The sequence below is a fragment of the Apteryx rowi genome, unplaced genomic scaffold, assembly GCF_003343035.1.
Source record: "Apteryx rowi isolate R43461 unplaced genomic scaffold, aptRow1 scaffold_15, whole genome shotgun sequence".
Classification (NCBI taxonomy): Eukaryota; Metazoa; Chordata; class Aves; order Apterygiformes; family Apterygidae; genus Apteryx; species Apteryx rowi.
Genome location: NW_020447752.1, coordinates 1189178 through 1207691, shown reverse-complemented (window position 1 = coordinate 1207691; position 18514 = coordinate 1189178). Strand labels below are relative to the sequence as shown.

General features: G+C 56.7%; 2 protein-coding genes across 5 annotated transcripts in view; one reads left to right on the top strand and one right to left on the bottom strand.

Moving 5' to 3' along the window:
- The window catches only part of PITPNM2 (phosphatidylinositol transfer protein membrane associated 2), a 121569-nt gene extending 106693 nt beyond the window's left edge, over nucleotides 1-14876 (top strand). For 3 of the 4 annotated variants that reach the window (XM_026058828.1, XM_026058826.1, XM_026058825.1), the window contains 9 exons: nucleotides 1021-1185; nucleotides 4790-4938; nucleotides 6911-7027; nucleotides 7778-7894; nucleotides 8278-8426; nucleotides 9173-9322; nucleotides 9406-9589; nucleotides 10930-11058; nucleotides 11329-14876. In XM_026058828.1, the coding sequence (XP_025914613.1) occupies nucleotides 1021-1185; nucleotides 4790-4938; nucleotides 6911-7027; nucleotides 7778-7894; nucleotides 8278-8426; nucleotides 9173-9322; nucleotides 9406-9589; nucleotides 10930-11058; nucleotides 11329-11673 (1505 nt within the window). In that variant the 3' untranslated portion in view covers nucleotides 11674-14876. Of the gene's footprint in view, nucleotides 1-1020; nucleotides 1186-4789; nucleotides 4939-6910; nucleotides 7028-7777; nucleotides 7895-8277; nucleotides 8427-9172; nucleotides 9323-9405; nucleotides 9590-10929; nucleotides 11059-11328 lie in introns of those variants that run through there. The other variant, XM_026058827.1, reaches the window with a different exon arrangement.
- An 880-nt stretch (nucleotides 14877-15756) lies between these two features.
- Nucleotides 15757-18514, bottom strand: part of ARL6IP4 (ADP ribosylation factor like GTPase 6 interacting protein 4) — a 5123-nt gene continuing 2365 nt past the window's right edge. Inside the window, exons 5-6 of the mRNA XM_026058829.1 lie at nucleotides 16686-16755; nucleotides 15757-16503 (exon numbers count right to left, since the gene is read on the bottom strand). Of these exons, the coding sequence (XP_025914614.1) occupies nucleotides 16447-16503; nucleotides 16686-16755 (127 nt within the window). The 3' untranslated portion in view covers nucleotides 15757-16446. The remainder of the gene's footprint in view (nucleotides 16504-16685; nucleotides 16756-18514) is intronic.

Below are 18514 nucleotides of genomic sequence, written 5' to 3'. Positions count from 1 at the left end.
TGGCGGGCGTTGGTGCTCGCGTTCCCCGTGGCATTTGCTGCCCGTGCGGGCACAGACCTTTGCCCTGTCTGAAACTTGAAAAAAGTTCAGGTGCTGCCACCCGGGAACGGCAGAGATGGGCAACATGCGATGACAGTAACTAGCTTTGCTCGTGCGTGGTACTGTCCCACCGTGCTGCCTGCTGGGGGTCCTTGTATTAAATCCTTGGTGGCGCAGGAGCTTGCGAGATGCCGGAAACATTTAGTTCGGCCTTGCAGCAGCCACGGGCAGGTAGATGCTCTTTCCACCTGCTGCAGGGAGAAAACTGAGGTATAGAGCTCTTATCTTGACTTCCAGCACCTCTTGGTTTGCCAGTCCTGAACATTTTAGGTCCATTTCCCTCTAATACACATAGCAGATCCATGTGAGCATGCTCAGCACCAGGCTCCTTTCTTTCAGCAGCCCTTATTTTAGTTTAACGAGTGTTGGTTGTATCCATTAGCAATAAAATACAAGTTTAAATTTAGTCCCTGCCAGGCATGAAAATGTTTTCTTGATATTTTTGCGTTAACACTTTCCCCCTTGGAGATGTTGATTTAAGAAGTCTAAATGTTTCAAGAAAACATATCCCCTTTTTAGGGTTATGTTGTTCCCCTTCTTTTGATTATTTTGTCTCAATGTGAATGTATAAAGCTGTATATATTCACATTTGTACGTATGACACATGCTTCTGCTATTGCTGCTTGAATAAGCCTGCTTTGATTTTTGTTTGGGGTTTTGGATGTGTTTTTTGAGCTAATTATTTTGCTTTTCTCAATCAAAGACCGCTCTTGCAGCCACTTGTCTCTCTGCCTGCCGTGGTGTTTGCTGTCTTTTCAAAGCAGAGCTCCAATGAAATGTGTTTCATTCCAATCACTTTCGAAAGGGGTTTTTTTTTGCCTCTAAAAGCCTTGTTTGCCTCCTCTTCCTCCTCTCGAGTTCATCTTGCCCAGCCTCTGTCTGTCGGTCTAATATTTTGATTTCCCTGTTTCAACTTTGTAGCAGATGTTGTTCAGTCTCATGGTGCCGTCTTCATGGAAAGCGCGTCCCTGTCCACCCCCATGTCCGCCCCTCAGTTCAGGGGCTTCCGGCGAGCCAGTGAGATCAGCATTGCCAGCCAGGTCTCAGGAATGGCAGACAGTTACACTGCTTCCAACATAGCCAACAGTAAGTGCTTCCCCCCTCCGACGCTGCCGCCACGCACCACGCCGTCCCGCCCTGGGACACGTCCGCCCAGCTTCTGTCTGTCCGTCTGTCTGTCTGGGGTTACGTTCTCCGTGGAGAGCAAGAAGTCGGAACTGTTCCGCCTTAGCCCRGTTTTCTCCTAGCCGGTGTTATCGTATCCTTCAGAGGAACGGATGCCTTTGGTTATAAGGCGGGGGCCGTCACGCTGCTGTGCGTGTTGGATTCTGCTGGTGCTTATGGGTGTAAATTGATCAAATATTGGGGGRAAAAAAAACAAACTGATCATGCTGAGCACCGTTTGGCTGCTGTGCATGGTTAAGGTTAATCCAGAGGGATGTTTGGTAGGAGTCTCGGGACTAGTAGGGATCTGCCCTGCTAGATTAGTAATGCAGGATGTGGTATGTGGCTTGATGTGGGTCACATTGAGATGACCCACAAAAAGTGGGGGTGAGCAAGCCCTTCCGTGATACTGAAAAGGAAAAACAGAGCTTTGGGTTATTATATTAGAAATTCAGCCTCTCTGTAGCCTGCAGAGCAGCTCAGAGAGTCGGCCGAGTTCTGACCCCTGTGCCAGAGCTGAGCGACGAGTAAAAGGGATTTTGTTGTTTGTCGAGACCTGTGTAACCTCCCCAGCTCATACGGCGGGGAACAGCAGCCTTCGTTAGCGGCTCAGCACGTTCCTCGTTCCAGCCGAGGTGCGAGATTAGCAGGGCCTGTCCTTGGGGAGCTCAGACAGCTTGGACAGAAAGAGGCTGAAAAACAGATTTAAAAACCAAAAAGCCTTCAGCCCAAACTTTCTCCTGGAAGGTGGTGAAAATTTAGAGATACTGCAGCACGTGAGGTTACAGGGCCGTGAACCGCTCAGCTCGTAATTAATTCCTGAGGTTAATCACGCTCCCTGGGCGGATGGGAGGCCGTGGCGCAGGTCGGCAGCGGCGTGCCGTAGCGCCTGGTCCCGTTTGAGGCGACGGTGCAGCAGGACTAAACCTCCCGTGCTGGGACCAAGGAGGTTTTCCTTCCCCGCRCGGGTCCCAGCGCCTCCTCCCCTCTCTCCGGATGAGGTACCTTGCCGGCTGCTTGCTAAGCATTACTCTGCCGTGGGAGGAAGGCTCCTGCGAGAGGAGGTGTTCGTTTTGAGCTGGTTTCATGCCCGCGGAGAGCTGCTACGCGCAGCCGGCCGGGGAGGAAGGTCCGCTCAGGCCTCCCCTTCCTCGCGCGCAGCCGTCTCGGCTGCTACCGCTTTCCCCGCGCTCCCTCTGACCGCTTTGACTTCGCTTTGCGTTACTTGCTCCTGCGCGCGCGTCACGGCAGTCGAAACCCGTTTCCGATGCGAGAGGAGGAGACGGGCCCTCGGTGGCCGCCCTTGCGCCCTGCGGAGCTGCTCGGCTGTCGGAGGCCCCGTCGGGTGCGGGACRAGGCCGTGGGATGCGGCCGCGGATGAGGGCGAGCTGTGCCTTCGGCTTAACTCCTTCCTCCCAGCCGCGAGGGTGGTCACGGCCCCTTCCTTTGCGTCCCAAGTGCTGCCCCATCCTCCAAGCCCCGGCTCTGTCTTGGCGGCTGTCAGGCTCAGCTTTATTCAGGCAGTGGCATCGGAAAGCCACGGAGCTGAGGGCTGGATGCTGCCAGCATTTATCCCATCGGAAGAGCAGGAGGAAACCCAGAAGGGCACTGCGGAGCGGCGGTCTCCTCTTCGGAGTTCTCCCTAGTGCGCGTCTTTCTTGCCCTGTGGATTTCTGGAGGATGAAACTGATGTTACCTTCAGYACACGTGCGCCATAATAACGTGTGATTTCTGCTTTGTTTTCTGTATTTTATTTTTATTTTTAGAAACCAAATGCCACCTTAATCATTGCAGAGGGTTTAGCCTTCTGGCCCAACTTGCCCTCCCTCACAAATCCCCTACCCAGACCTCGTCCAAGAGACGTAGGCAGCGTAAGCCTGAAATCCCTCTGAGTCACTTAGGAAGAAAGCTCAAAGGGCCGTCGAGCCGGGATCCGGGCTGTGCTCTTCAGATACCCGACCTGGACATCAAGAAAGGTATTCTGGAGAGAGGCGCTCCGCTGCACCCTCCTCTCTCGTTCGACGGTCACCAAACTTCACAACAGATCTGCACGCTTTCTCCTTTCACTGAGGCACTTGCAATTTCCCATTGCACTTTTTTAACAAGTATTTCCATCACTTTGCTCCAAAGATCAGCCTTAACACTGCTAACAGCGGGCAAGAATGGGATTTCTTCCTGGCAGCGCTGTGGGCGCAACGCGTCTGCCGCCCCCACTCTCATACTCTCCTTTGAGCATGGAAGAGAAAATCCTGGCTGCTTCGTTCTGAAAGTGCCCAAGCTGGGGACTTGCGTGGAAAGTGAAAGGTTGGGACACGACCAGGAACCGGCAGTTTGGAGCGCAGGGGTCTGAGCGCTCCGGAAAAGCCGTGTTGATGCAGCAGTGCCCTCCTCCGCCTGCCCGGGGCTCGCCGGGAACGCGAGGGCCGTTAGGATGTGGGAGCCTGTGCCACGGTCGTGCCGGGGGAGCTTTGCGCGGGTCTCCGGAAGGAGCAGGCGGGTCTGCGTCTGCAGCGCATCGGCTGCGCTCGGCACCAGCCAGATTTCCTCTCCCAAGAGGGTTTCGTTGGATTGTGCCTTACACCGGGCAGCTCTCCTGGAAGCCCGTAGAAAGGGAAAATTGTCAGAAAAYACCAAGCTCGAGAAAGGCCTCGTCAAAGCCCCAGCTTGCAGCCTGCATGCRCCCGCAGCTCCTCCTCCTGCTCTCTTGACTTGGCTCCTCTCCTCTTTCCGTGGCTCTTCTCCAGGCCGGAGCGCGCGGGAGTTGAGGGCTCCTCGCAGCTGGGAACGCAGCCCGCGGCGTCGGGCTCGGAGGCTTTGGGCTGAGGCGCGGACCRGAGAGCGTGTGCGTGGACAGGGTCGGGGCGGACGCCTGGCGGTGTCCCACGTGGGAGCGGAGGGTGCGTGTGGCACGTGAGAGCTGTTGCCACCTGCCTGGGGGAGAAGCTTTTCTCCACTGGCTTTAACTTTGCTCCCCGAATCCCAGGCTGCAGAGCGCTGGAGCCCCGGATGCTTTTCTTGCCGGCCGCTCCGGAGGCCGCGCTCCAGGCGAGGCCGAGCCGGCATCTCAGGGACGGCTGGGAGCGCCGGCCCCAGCAGCGCGCCCCGGAGCACCCTGCCTGGTGGCTCGGGTGCCTCCGAACCTCGCTGGCAGGCTCCCAGGATCCAGATCCCGCGTAGGGCAGCCACTACCTGGCTGCCAAAGAGTTTTTATTCCTCGATGAAAGCCAAAGGAGGCGGACGTGGGGCTGGAGGCGGTCTGGGCGCATGCTGGCCAGTTAATACCTGCCCTCTAGCGCCTTCCTATCTGCTTAAATAAAGGTGCTGGTGCCGGTGCCGCTGCATGATCCTCGCCGGGTCCGAGCCAGCGCTGAGCCCTGGCTCGGCTCTGTCCTGTCTCCCCAGTAAGACCAGCCGGGGAGCAGCTTCCCAGCGCGCCTGGAGCGAGGAGCCAGTGCCTTGACGTGCTGCTCGTGACCGAGACCGCACGTGCAGGCGAGCCCTCTTTGAACAAGTCTTTTTCTTCCAGTTGCTGCCAAATGGTGGGGAACCAAAAGGATCGACTACGCTCTTTACTGTCCCGACGCCCTGACGGCTTTTCCGACGGTCGCCCTGCCGCACCTCTTCCACGCGAGCTACTGGGAATCCACCGACGTCGTCTCCTTCCTGCTGAGACAGGTACAGCCGTCCCCTCCCGCCCCCAGTATCCCTTGAGCCATGTTTCTGCTGAAAATCACTTTGGGCTCTTTGCTTTTCCCCTCTGCTGCACCTTCTGTAACTCTTTTTGACGCTTAGAGATGAGAAAATCCCCTTTGCTACAGCAGATCCATTTTCTTTCCTTTCGTTTCCCTTCTCACCTGTGTTTTTAACAGAGTTGTGCCCACGCAATATTCACCGGTGTGCGTGTCGCGCCCGGTTAGCTCGGCTCTGGGTTTTGCCACCAGAACAGGCTTGAGATGGTCTCAGCAAGGAGCCTTGGAGCRAACCCAGGGCTGTCTCCTGCCGGCGAAACCCGGCACCCTGGGTTCGTGGAAGCGAGCTGTTCCCTATGTGTGTGTTTGGATCTCGAGCCTGAAACTTGAAGAAAACTTCTTAGTGTAAAAATATAAATAGCACCAAATATAACAAAACCGAAGGAGAAGCCTTGTATGAATTTGACGTGAGCTGGTAGATAGCGTTTGCTGCATTTCGGCCTTCCACGTGCTGCTTAGGAATGCCGAGGTCTCCTCGAGGAGCTCGGGCCCGCGTGCTGCGTCGAGCTTCAGCGCCTCGCTCCCCTGGGGCTCGGTCAGCGCGCATTGCCGGCGCCCGGCACGTCGGGCTCTATCAACCCAGTTTGGCCTGAGATTTAAATTTGCTGTTTGAAACCTCTTTTTCCTAAATAAATGTGGTTTTTTTGTCCCAGTTCCTTGGGGACGAGGGGGAGTCATTCGCGTTGCGAAGTGTGCAAACCCCCAAGGAACAGTGCATAGAGCCCAGCAGTGGAAGAGCGAACCCGAAAGCAGCTCTCCTTGGGGCCGGCGTTGCCCACCTGGGCTGAATGACAGTGGCGAAGACAAAGCCCGAGCAGTGCTCAGCACCGCAGCGCTCAGCACGGCGCTGGCTTTGCGCTGCATTAGCTCCGCTGTTGAGCCATCGCCGCTCTCTCCCAGCCTGCTCAACCGCAGCTCGCAATTATTTATGACCCTGCTGGCAAACTTTCTCTCRGCGCTGGTTCCAGATTGTTTGGGAATGTAAACAACGGAGATGTCCGTGCTGGGGGCAGCAGAGCCGTGGTGATAATCCAGCGTGACCCTTTCTTCCCTGGCGGCGAGGTGGCCCTGCGCTTGCTGCTGGGAGACCACAGCCTGCATTGAACTTCACCTAAGGGGGTCGAAATGAGGGAAAGGGACCCAGGCAGCGCATCTGAGAGGGAYTGGGGATGGCACAGCAGCTAATATGCAAAACACCGTACTCAAGGAATAGCACAACCGATTATCTGGGATTCGGCACAAACCTGGCTGCGTAGCACAGCGTGGCGCTTGCGGCTCGAGATGCCTCCTGGCCGCTCACGGCTGCCGGCGGCCGCCTCTGTAGCATGGCAGCCCCCCTCGCCCGGCACGTGTCCCTACTCCTCTCTGCCTTGAGACCGTGATTTTTCTCATTCCTTTCCTTTTGCTGCCCTTCCAGAGCATCGTGCCACTTCTTCCCCTAATAAGGACTTGCTTTGAACCTCCTTTGGAAGCCATCTCTGGACAAAAGCATAAAAGCAAGCTGTTGAATAGTTTTAGCCTCCAAAGAACAAATCTTGTTAAAGCAAACCTAAGTAGGCCTCAAAATAGTTTCTCAATTTAGATCATTTTCAGTAAGATGTGTTGTTTTGTTGCCCTCGGGTTTCCCCGAAATCCCTCCCAGCAAACGCAGCCTCCCGGGATCCTCCTGCCATTTTGCTGGCAGAGGAGCAGCTTCAGCGCTGCYGAGCTGGCCTGGCTCAGCTCGCTTCGGTCCAGGGTGGTGGGACTGCCGCGGATCACACAGAATACGCTCAAGCACTTGTAAAATAGCCCACGTGTAAGAGCCTCCGTAGCTTTTTGAAGGGCTGGGGTGGCACGGGCARAAGGAGGGGTCCCGTGCCCGTCGCTGACATGATGAGGGGTCTGTCGTCCTGCAGGTGATGAGGCACGAGAACAACAGCGTCCTGGAGCTGGACGGGAAGGAGGTGTCCGTCTTCACCCCCTCCAAGCCCCGGGAGAAGTGGCTCCGCAAGAGGACGCACGTGAAGCTGCGGGTGAGGGTGCTCGGGGGCCACCTCCATGGCRGGAGGGAGGGCTGTCGGGTTTGGGCTGCGAGAGGGATGGCGGCGAAGGCAGCTGGCGTGGGACGGCGGGACAGTCGTGCCGAGGCGGAGGGTTGTATCAGGCAGCTGGTGCATATTAGTGTTTATATCCCACTYGTATARCTGTGAGAGAGACACCTGAAGGATMTGTGCCAGCAAGGTCTCCTCTTGGTGTCGAGTGTCTGTGAAACACWGAAAGCATTGGCTGTTGGTCAGGGAAAGTGAGCAAGCTTCTTTCAAAGTCCAAAAGCACGAGTTCCCCGTTGAGTAAATGCCCTTCGCTCCCAGGAAGTATCTCTGATTCCCGAAAGGGGCAATTCTGTGCTAGAGCTAAAACAATGTCAGCAGATTTCTGCTGGCAACTGTTTGTGTTRCCTCCTAAATCCAAAGTATATGTCAACGATAGTATCAGAATTACTCATACAAACTGCTGTTTAAATTGGCTCTTCGGGTATGCATGGTCAAATCCCCCATTGCTGTGGGGCACAGATGCTCACTGCTGTTACAGGTCAAAACTTCTTTCTTTTCTAAAGCTGTGTGACCATGGGTGACACAGAGGGAGGGAATGGCCCAGAGGAACCCACGCTCCGTTTGTCCAGTGGTGTTTGGCGTTGCGCTGTGAGGCTGTCCATCGCTGCAGACTTGTGGGACCAACTCATTTGTTCTTGCCTTTTTCTTTTTTTCCATCTTTGACTTGTGCAGAACGTCACAGCCAACCACAGGATAAATGACACCATCGCTAATGAAGACGGGCCCCAGACCTTAACTGGAAGGTTTATGTACGGTCCATTAGATATGGTCACACTCACGGGGGAAAAGGTACTGTGGCTGCGCGGGGGGATATGCACCATGTGGGGAAAACAGTCCTGGGGGACAGGGACAGTGTTAGGTGATGCTCCCTTGGTGCCTGTCTGCGTCTGGCACCCTTGCGTCCTTGCCAGGCTTCCCTGCTCACATGTGGGTGGTGCCTCCTCCCAGGACCAGCTGTGATCAGGAAGGTTTTCAGAGCTGAGGCCAGGTTTCATCCCAGCAGCAGGATGTTGGGGCRCTCCTCAGCTAGATCTGCAAAGTGCAGATGGAAGTAGGACCCAGCCCTGCTGCTGGCCAAAGGGACTTGGGTGGAAGGTCCCAACACTTGACCTATTCTAGTTGGCTGTGTCACCTTTGATGCTGTKGTTGACTCAGCCTCGCTGTCTTCCCAGGTGGACATTCACATCATGACCCAGCCGCCATCCGGAGAGTGGGTTTACTTTGACACCGAGATCAGCAACAGCAGTGGCAGGATTTCTTACGTCATCCCCGAGAGCAGGCGTTTGGGCATTGGCGTGTACCCCGTCAAGATGGTGGTCAGGTGAGGTAGCTTGCGTGGCGGGGTCTGCAGGAAGACACGAAGTGCTTGAAACGGGCCGTGTGATTGCATGATGCAAAACCACACAGCTGTTGCCAGTGAAGGAAAGGGGCATTTGACTGGGAAAGTGACTGTTTGCAGAATATGGTCCCTCCTTATGTGGGAGCTCAGACCCTCAGGTGTGTTYGGAGTCTGATTTGCCAGCAACGGGACAAAGCTGTATTTACAGCTGTAAGAGGAGAAGCTRCGTTTGACTCCTGCCTCACCACCAGCGTGGTAATTGATTTCCTGCTGCAGGGCAGGCCTTCTGCACCCCAGACGTCTGGCCTTGCTGTCATCTGCAAAACTGCACAACTAGGCATATTTTAAAGACCGTAAACTTGTCCTTGAGGGACAGAACTTTGTTCTCATGGTAAATCACAGCCCAGGGCTCCAGCCTAGCTCYGATTGCTGCCATTCAGCCCTGGAAGGGGGAGAAGAGGGGTGTCTTTTCAGTGGCAAACCTAGCAATCTCTTCTTGAGGGTATTTTTTTGAATCACTGAAATGCCCTGAAGCCAGGGCTCCAGAGGACTATTCCCAGCCCTGCTTTAACTCACAGGCATTTCTGCAGCGCCCATTGCTGCTGTAGCTGAGGGTGGTGTAACCAGCAGAGGCCTGAGGCCGGATTTGGGGTCCTACACTGGGCTTGCAATACCTTTCAAAAGAGCCTCCATGTCTTGAAGCCTTTAAATACCCGTGTCCCTTTCAGGGGTGACCACACATACGCGGACAGCTACATCACGGTTCTGCCAAAGGGGACGGAGTTTGTGGTGTTCAGCATCGACGGCTCCTTTGCAGCCAGCGTGTCCATCATGGGCAGCGACCCCAAAGTCCGTGCCGGAGCGGTCGACGTTGTAAGGTCAGGGGCTGGGGCGGTCGGTTCGTTTTGACCCCGGTGTTGCTGTAGGTCCGTAATCCAGGAGGTTGTGGCTTTTCTTTTAGGCACTGGCAAGACCTCGGCTACCTCATTATCTACGTCACGGGCCGCCCCGACATGCAGAAGCAGAGGGTGGTAGCGTGGTTAGCACAGCACAACTTCCCCCATGGGATCGTCTCGTTCTGCGACGGGCTYGTTCACGACCCGCTGCGGCACAAGGCCAACTTCCTGAAATCCCTCATCACAGACGTAAGCCTGGCTCTACTGAAATACGATCGTAGCGTGGGCTCAGATTGCTGCTCGTCTGATTGCCCCTGTCAGCACCAGTCTCTTGGCAGCGATGCGACCCRCAGTGGAAGATTAATCTCTGTTCATTTTACTTTCATCCTTTTATTGCTCTGTAGAAGTGTCTACACTCTTAAATTGTGTCATCTCCGCTCTGCGCTGTCCCATTTCATCACTGGTCCTTCCAACACCAAATGCGTAATAAAACGGAGGGAGCAGTGCCTCTCCCGCCCCGCGCAGGCACTTTTTAACACCTGCTGGGTGGATTTTGGGCTGCCCCAGCAGGTCTGAGATGCCATAGGGGGACATGGGGCTGTCGAGGGGAAGGGCCTCGCACCCCCCAGCCTTGACGGGAGGCTCCCCAGAGCACCTTCCCCAGCCTTCAGCCCCAGGGAGGCCTTGTTTTATCTGGAGCTTTGCTGAGGCTCTGGCTGAGTGACATTAAGACCTTCCCGGGGTTGAACTTCTATCTGTCTGGCTAGTGAAATCAGTGCCAATGTCCGGAGCACTGTGGCCTGCCCCGAGCGGCAGCGAAGCCCCTCGTTGACGCTCCTGGACTCTGTCGTTTTGGCCCAAGTCGCAGAGGGGGCGGCCGCTGTCCCTGGTTGCGGGGCTGGCCGCTCTCCCTTGCGCTCCGGAAGGACGCGTTTGCAACCAGGGCCAGAATTTCCTTGTCATCTTCTTGGCCCGCTTGCAGCTCGGGGCCAAAACGGGCTGGTGCGTGGCGGTACCGGTGACAGCACGTGCCCTGCCAGCCCCTGCTTCGTTCCGCTAACGACGCGTTTGGCCGGGAGCTGCCTTCGCTCCCCGCTCAGAGGGGCGGCCGGCGAGTCCCTGGAAGGCCGTGTGTTTTGCTGCCTGTCCCCTCTGCCTCTGCCCCGCAGAGTTCGGCAGCGGTATCGCAGGCTGCAGCTTGGCCGGGAAGGGGAAGGCTCCACGCTAACGACTGCGGCGTGGGGGGCTGCAAAACGCTCCTCTCCCCCAGGGACAAGGAGGCGGTGGAGCGTGTGCCRTCCCTGCGCCCCGCAGACCTCCCGGAAAGGCCTTGTTCAGCCAGCGGAGAGCTGCGTTCGTGTTGCTGTTGCTTGTCTGGTTCTGCCCTGTGAACATCCCTGGCTCTGTTAATTAGTGCTTTGCTCAGCGGTGCGTTATCCAGCTGGGAACTTACATAAGTTATTGACCTGAGATTCCCGCGAACGCTATAATAAAAAGAAAGAGAGAAAAAAAAAGAAAAAAAAAGCCCCGCCTGCTGAGCCGCGCGGAGCACCCATATGTTCTGACCGCATGTTGCTTTCTCCCCGCAGCTCCACATGAAGATCCACGCGGCATATGGCTCGACTAAGGACATCTCTGTGTACAGCTCCATCAGCCTCCCGCCCACGCACATCTACATCGTTGGCCGACCCACCAAGAAGCTGCAGAGCCAGTGTCAGGTAGGAACCAGCTTCTCTGAGCCCTCCTGCACGGTCAGAAAAGCCCTGGGCCTCCCGTGGGAGGGCAGTGGGAGTTTGTCCTGGCCACCTTGGTACTGGCGACAGACCTTGTGTTTGCAAAGAGGACAGGGACTGTCCCATGTACCAGGATGCACCAGCTCCATGACTTGCTCGTCACCACGTACAAGCTGAAGCGTTCGGCTGCCAGTGTCTATCAGGGAAGCGCGTGCGGTCCCTCTAACGCCTGCCCTCGCCCCCCGTGTCTTGCAGTTCATCACGGAGGGGTACGCGGCCCACCTGGCGCAGCTGGAGTACAACCACCGCTCCCGCCCCGCCAAGAACACCACGCGCATGGCGCTGCGGAAAGGCAGCTTCGGGCTGCCCAGCCAGACCGAGTTCCTGCGCAAGAGGAATCACCTGCTGCGGACCATCTCCTCCCAGCCGCTGGGCGCCGGCGGCGGCGCCGGCCACCGCCCCGAGCGCACCCAGAGCCAGTCCGACAGCGACAGGGAGAGGGACAGGGAACGCAGCCAAAGAAGCATGAGCATCGCCACGGGGTGCTGGGGCCGGAGCGCAGCGTCCCGGCTGGAATCTGGCCTCTTGGGGCAGAAATAGCCAGGCCAGAGCCAGCGACTGTCGGCTGTAGCAACCGGAGGAGAAAACGAAAGGGAAGCGGGACGAGGCCGGCGTTACGGGCTGGAAGGGTAAATATGGTGCTACTCTAATAACATCGTGGTATTCCAGGAGGAGATGGGATGTTTCCCACGCAGAACGTGCAGGCCTTGCAGCGGGAGCGTCGGGTGTGTGCAGCAGGAGCCCAAGGAACAGCTGGAAATTAGGGGGGAAAAGTCTCCAGGTCAAGATCGCGCTCTCTCCTGCCTCCTTCTTTTATCCAGGTTTAGTGACTGTAAATACGTGCCTCCTCACCTTGTTAGCCATCGCTCCGACACGCGTGACCGAGTGCCGTCCTCAGAGCCGCAGGAACAGGGGATGAGGCTGGGGGAACTTGCTCTTGGTTGTCGCAGGAGTCGGACTGAGGTGCTCTGCCGGCGCAGGTGGCTTTGGGGTTCGATACGCATGCGGTTCCCGGCACAGGCAGYCCCAAGCGAGGGATCTGTCGCGGGCTGGGCCAGGCAGAGCGACCAAGAGCTTTACCTGTACAAAGAGCTTCAAGTTCAGCCACTTTCTCGAGGAGTATGTGCGGTGGCAAAGCGTAAAGAGAGATCGATGCTGTTGGTAGGGGCAGAATGTCAGCAGATTCACGCCCAAGAAAGTGGGGTCGTTATTGTTATTACTGTTATTTTTTTAAAGAGACGTTTTAGAAGCCGATGGAATTTAATGCATTGACCTATTATAAGAAGAATACGAGCGATTTCGTTTGAGCTGTTACAAACCTCAGACATTTAATTTACTGTCTGTTAAAGTTTCCAAATATTATTGCTCTATATTATTTCCAAAAGTAACCACCATATATTTGCAAGCAGCTGAAGGCACTCAGCAGCTAGATTGCATTACAGTTCTCATCCAAGTGCAGGGTCTGACTCTCTCAACACCCTCCTCTGAAATGTTTTCTTCTTCCCAGGTTGTCTCCAAGTTCAGTAGCAGCTTTCATGGGAATTAGACTCGCTTCTCTGACCTGTAGTAGTTACTGAACTGTAAAACCTCATTGTTTTTTGCACTGATAATTTTTAGAATGGGAACCTGTTACCATCTCATGTAGCTACACCTACCTGTTTGTAGTGCATGACAATGAAATATTGCCAAGCCAGGGTGTGTATATGTATACATATATATACACACACACGAATATATATGTAGTACATATATATACACATATATATATATATAAATTTTCTGTGCAGAAGTTTTTCCAGCAGTAAGGARACGGTAAGGAAGGGTGCCAGCCAAGTCGGGCAAGCTTAAGAAAAGGCCGTATCTTACTTTTCCCGGTGCGCAGCGGCTGTGCCCGAGGCGGCGGTTGGCGTGCTGCGGCGGGCCGGGAAGGCGCTCGCTGCTTTCCAGCACCTGCCGGCGACGCTGGTGCAGCACGGGAAGGGGAGCATGTCCTGGCGGGAGCCGGGGGTTGCCAGAGAGCCCCTCGGTCCTGGCAAAGGGCCAGCTCCCCCTCTGGCACACGCCGGGCACGGGGCAGGGCGACGTCCACCCAGGCGGCCTGGGGGCCCGTTCAGACTCCAGTCGGCCTCTTCACRTGAAGGTTTTATAGTCCTACAGAGGTCCCTGGCTTAGTGCTTTCCTCCACCACGGTATCCTGTCTTTATATCACTTTCTACTTACGAGGATCTTATTTATAACAAAGATTTTTTAGACTGGCTGCTTCATTTTGTTAACCGTTTCGATATGAAGTGYAGGACGGCCGCACTGAGACACGCAGCACTGTGAACACCGCTCTGCTCCCCGGCTCCGGGCCACAGTGGGCAAATCCAAGCTCCTCGGACACCGCAGACAGGTTTGGTGCGTCCGGAGCGCTCGAGGGTGCGAGCRGGCACGGGCCGTGCGCTGGCGGCACAGGGCCGGCGCTGAGCTCCCGGCGGCGAGCCCGGCCCGGCRGCACGCGCAGTGCGTCTCCCAGGTCCAGCAGCCCGACTGCAAGATGCTTAGCCACTTCTTTGATAATTGTTCACTTACAGAACGTACCTGAGGATTTTCGTTACTGAAAACCGACTTCCCTTTCTGCCAGCTCAGCTTAGCTCTCTTCGAATGTACAGCCAGAGCTTTCTGGGTTCAAAACCAATGTGAATTGTCCCAGCTTTCTGCTAGTCGAATGCTGTATCGAGCAGTTGCCATCTGAGTAGGAAGCCAAGCCACAATCCATCCCATGAAGTCACCAAACCACGTCACTAAGTAATTCCTGCAAATTTGGATACGGCCTTTGCAAAATTCAACTTTCCTCTGAAAGAAGAGTCCACAACCAAGGCATGATCTGTACATTTTCCAGTGCTGATGAGATGGATGTTCACATTTTCTTATGTGTAGATAGTGTAAAACAGAGGCGAATGTAAATGTTCAACATAAAAAGTGGATATATAAAATTGAAAGTTATTTATTTATGTAGAGGAAAAAATGTCTGGAGGGACTGGAACCTTCAGGGTTTATTAATATTTAAAAATGTAGCTTTTTTTGTTTCAGGCATTATGTACAAAGCAATTATTTTATGGACCAAGTTTAATGTAACTGTCAATGAATGCAGAAGTGCAATATTACTCTCACCTCTCCATCACTCCATGTTTCAGCAGATACTAACCAGTCAGCCTGACAATCATAGCACCTCCGTCTTCATCCKCTGTTGAGCTCCTTGAAGCTTCCCCAGGTCCCTTCTTTGCCCCCCGTCTGTTGCCATTGTACGAATTCAACACGGAGAAGCAACTGTGGAGCAGGACTTTATTGCTGCAATAATACCAGATGACGTGGGTGTAGTCACCAGGAAAAATGCCCGTGAGTTTTCTCCACCTACTTGGTCCATCACAGTCTGCATCAGTCTATCTTCAGCCACCCCCATCTGGCACTCATCTATCTGAAGCAAAGATCAACGTACTACTCACTCCAGGAACAATAGCAATAGTTTAACTCCTTGTGTTTATAACCTGTTTGTTCTGACGTGTTTGGGAGAGCAATGCATGTGAGCCGATGCCTTTCCAAGCGTGCGCAAGAGGATTCGGTTGAATTCCGTGAGGGCAAGATGAATGTACACTCCATCCTTGCTAAAGGGGCACTGTCAGGTTAAAGACCTAATTTATCTTTGTTACAAATAACTTGTTTGCTTTGACCTGAAAGACTTATTAAAAGTTTCTTGTACTGCTCCCTGTGGCTGTTGTGTGGGTAGCCAGCACGGCGACCGCTGCCGGCGGCGCTGGTTCTGCGCAGCCCGTGGCACCGCACACACTGCACCGCACCGCACCGCGCTGGCTCTGTCGGGGGTTCTGTTTTTTTTTTTTCTTTCTTTTTCCAGTTGTTTCCATGGGAATCAAATTCTTCTGTGGAGCTCAGATTTATTTATTTATTTTTTAATATAAAAAGCTGCTTTTTATATTGAAGCATTGGGCTAGACGTCTTACCTGACCCTGTCCCTTTAAAGCCTTTTCAAAAAGGAAAAAGGACCCCGTGCATTCCCATCCTGTTTTCCTGGTTTTGCTCGCTCACTCAGTCAGATGAGGCAAAATTCAAATACCGAAAATGTTTACAGTGTCCGACGCGCGAGCCGAGAGGGTCGCTACCGCCCTGCCGCCGGCCGCCGCGCTTGCTGCAGCAGCTCCTTCTTCAGGTATCGCCGCCGTTTGCTGCAGCTGCTCGTGGCGCGAGAAGCCTTACGGTCCCTCTCTGCCCTCAGCACCCTCTGCCTCTCGATAGCCTCGACGGGCAATTTTATATTCAGCGATGTTAGTTAGCTTTTATTTATAAAAGATTGCTTTAGGGGTACCAGAGGGGTGGAGGGAGCCGCCGGCAGGCATGCCGGAGGGCGCTGGGCACCGGCGCGCAGCCCGTGCCGTGCAGCCGCCGCACTCGCGCGTGACGGACCTTCCGTGCGCCCTCCTGCTCCTCCTTGCTGCCAGTGCCTCGTCCCCGCGCCTGCGTGTGCTTTGTGTACGGCGTCGTCGTGYGTGACACCCATTAAAGACGGGGGAAGGCTGCTCGCTGTCTGCTTTTTTTGGGAGACGCCAGGAAGTCACAAAAGCCCAGACGTGAGCAGGAGCCACTTTAATGGAGTTAAAGCAACGAACAGACCCTGGAGCCCCCCCATGCGGATCAGTCCTGCAGGACACACTTGTCCTTTAGCCACCACCTTTTTTCCTTTTTTTCCCCCCTTTATAACATTTTCTAGACTTAGGATTTTGCAATGGGGAGAAGACAGCAGCCGTTTGCCGCAGAGCTGCCGCGGCCCCGCGCCCCCGAGAAGGCGGCAGGGAAGGGGCGCCGGCGCGTGCGGGCAGGTGGAGCGAGGCAGGGCGGCCGCGTCGGTTTGGGCCCCCAGTCCTGGGCGCAGCGGCACGGCGGCTCCCCTCCAAACGGCAGGGGCGAACGCGCGCGGGTCCGTCAGCCGACAAACCCCAAAAGCAGCCGGGGGAGCCCGGGGCAGGGGCAGATCCAGCCGGGCAGCGGCCGCCAGCAGGTCCGGGAGGGCAGACACGGCGGCCAGCTCCGCGTTTTGCCCCGTCCCCGGCACGCATCCTGCCCGCGGGGTGGGCTCCCGAGGCCCCGCACGGAGCAAGAGGGAGGGGAGCCATTGAAGTCTCTCCTCCCTGTGGATAACTTACGGAGCGGATGGAGGCTGCCCGCAGGATGGCGTCCCGGCGCGCCGCTGCCTGCGTGGGTCCAGCTCATCGGCGCGGAGGGAACCGGCGGCGTCCCGCGGGCAGGACGGGGCCGGCGCCGTCACTGCAGCATCCCCGTGCGCACCTGAAAGGCCAGCCCGTCCCCACGGGTGGCCTGCTGCGAAGGGACAGGGGGACGCGCTCGCACGCGGCCGGCGCTGCCGAAGGCCCGCGGGCACCCGCCGGTGCTCGGCTCGGCTCCTCCGGCAGAGCCGCCGCGGGGTCGCCCGGGAGGCAGGACCAGGCCCCAGGGCGCCGCAGCCCCTCGGCTTTACCCCGGCAGCTGCCCTGCCCCACTACCTTGTTGATCTCCTTGTGTCGCTCCTTGCTGACGATTTCTTCCAGCACTTCTCCGTCACCCTTAATAAGCCTGGAAGAGACAYGCGGGGCCCTGAGGGCTCGTGCCAGCGGCGGCTGCCGTTTCCCCGCCGCGGGAGGTGCTGCCCCCCCGCTTTCCCGGCTGCTGCTCCCGCCCCAGCTCAGGCACCGTGCCGATACAGGGCYGGAAAACAAAAATCCAACAGGCCAACTTGCTCCCGAGCCGCTCCGGCACCGCTGGGCACGTGAGCACGCAGGTGCTGCCCACGGCTGCGGCGCTGCGGACGCGCTAGCGGCTCTCCCGGGCTGGCGYGCCGAGGTGACGCCGTGCAAGCTCACTGACTGCCCGCTCCCGAAAGCTCTACTAGGTGTCTCAGTTTTTGGCCAAATGAAGCTTAACTGGCACCCTAGGCTTTTCCATTAGTCTCCTGCTGGGATTAATGCCAGTGCRGCTGTGGAGCAAACACCCCCGGTAAAAGGGTCTCCCGCCATGCTGCAGGGGCTTTGCTGGCAAGGGCAGCTCACCAAACCCTACCAAAAAAMCAAAAAAACCTTTTTAACCAAGTTTGGGTCTGCTCCTGGCTGCCCAGGAAACTGCGGAGCTACTCGGAAACGGGAGCCGGTTTCGGCCTGAAAGGCAGCCAGCCTGGGGAGCACCTTGCCCCAGCAGATGCCCAGCTGTGCCGGAGGTGGCTCCCGCCTCCGAGCCGGCCGCGGATTTAATTGCCCGCGTGACGTGCCTCCCGGTGAAGTGACCTTCGCCGCCCGCCTCCCCGGCCCCGCAGGCTGCCTGCTATTTTAAGGCTGGACTTGTCATACCCAATTCTCTTCAGCATGATGTTTTCCCCCTCGCTGGGAAGATGCAGTTTTTAATAAACTGGGTCATTTCTATTTGGCAGCTAAACAAACTTCAGTTTGACTGTCTGTAACCTCAAGGGAAGCRTTTGCCCCCGGCCCACTCGCACGCGGGGGGGGTCCCCGGGGCCGAGGGTGCGGGCGGCCGGCACCGGCGCGTTTCGGGTCTGAAAGCCAAGCGCGTGGCGCAGCAGGGCAAGGAGGTGTCCGGCGCGTCTCCGCTTTGCCCCCGGCTGCCGACAGAGGCCCCAGCTGTCCGGACGCCCGGCGGCTCTAATGTGCACCATGCGCACTTGGTGCTGCACCGAAGGTCCTCAGCACCTGGCAGGATCTGGCCACTGCCGGACATAGGGCAGCAGCTTCGCCCTGCCTATAAAGCTCAGCCCGTCTCACCCCGCAGCAGCTCTCCCAAGCAAAGCCACAGAGATCTTTTTATGCCAGCTCTGGACTTTCTGGGCCACGCTGGCCTGGTGGGGCTCTGCATTTCTCCTTCACACCAACAGCCCGACCGGCAACGAGAGCCAAGGGCAGGCGGCCCAGCGCTCCTGCTGAGGGTGACGGCTCCCAGGGGAGCTGGCCGGGCACCGGGTGCCTGCGGATCGCCCATCTCCCTGCAAAGCCAGCCTGCCTTCTGCCACGCTCCCCTGCCCACCAGCCTGCCCACAAGCCACCAGAAAACGCAGCTGGTTCCTGGTGTCACTAGTTTGCCTGGTTTTATCCGGAGCGCAGAGCTCTTCGGGGCGGTAAGCCCCCGGGGAGAGGCCAGCCGGCACGGAGCTCCCCGCACGGCGCCCCAGCACAGTTTGGCGATTCGGTGCCAAACGTGTCACTTCCCCGTAGGTTACGCTAGGTCTGACAGGATGGGACCCGCGAGGGACCGGCTCAGGCCCTCGCTGCTGCGGGGGCCCCGGCTCCGTGCGTGGTGCTGGGTGCTGCTGACCTGCATCCTCTGGGCT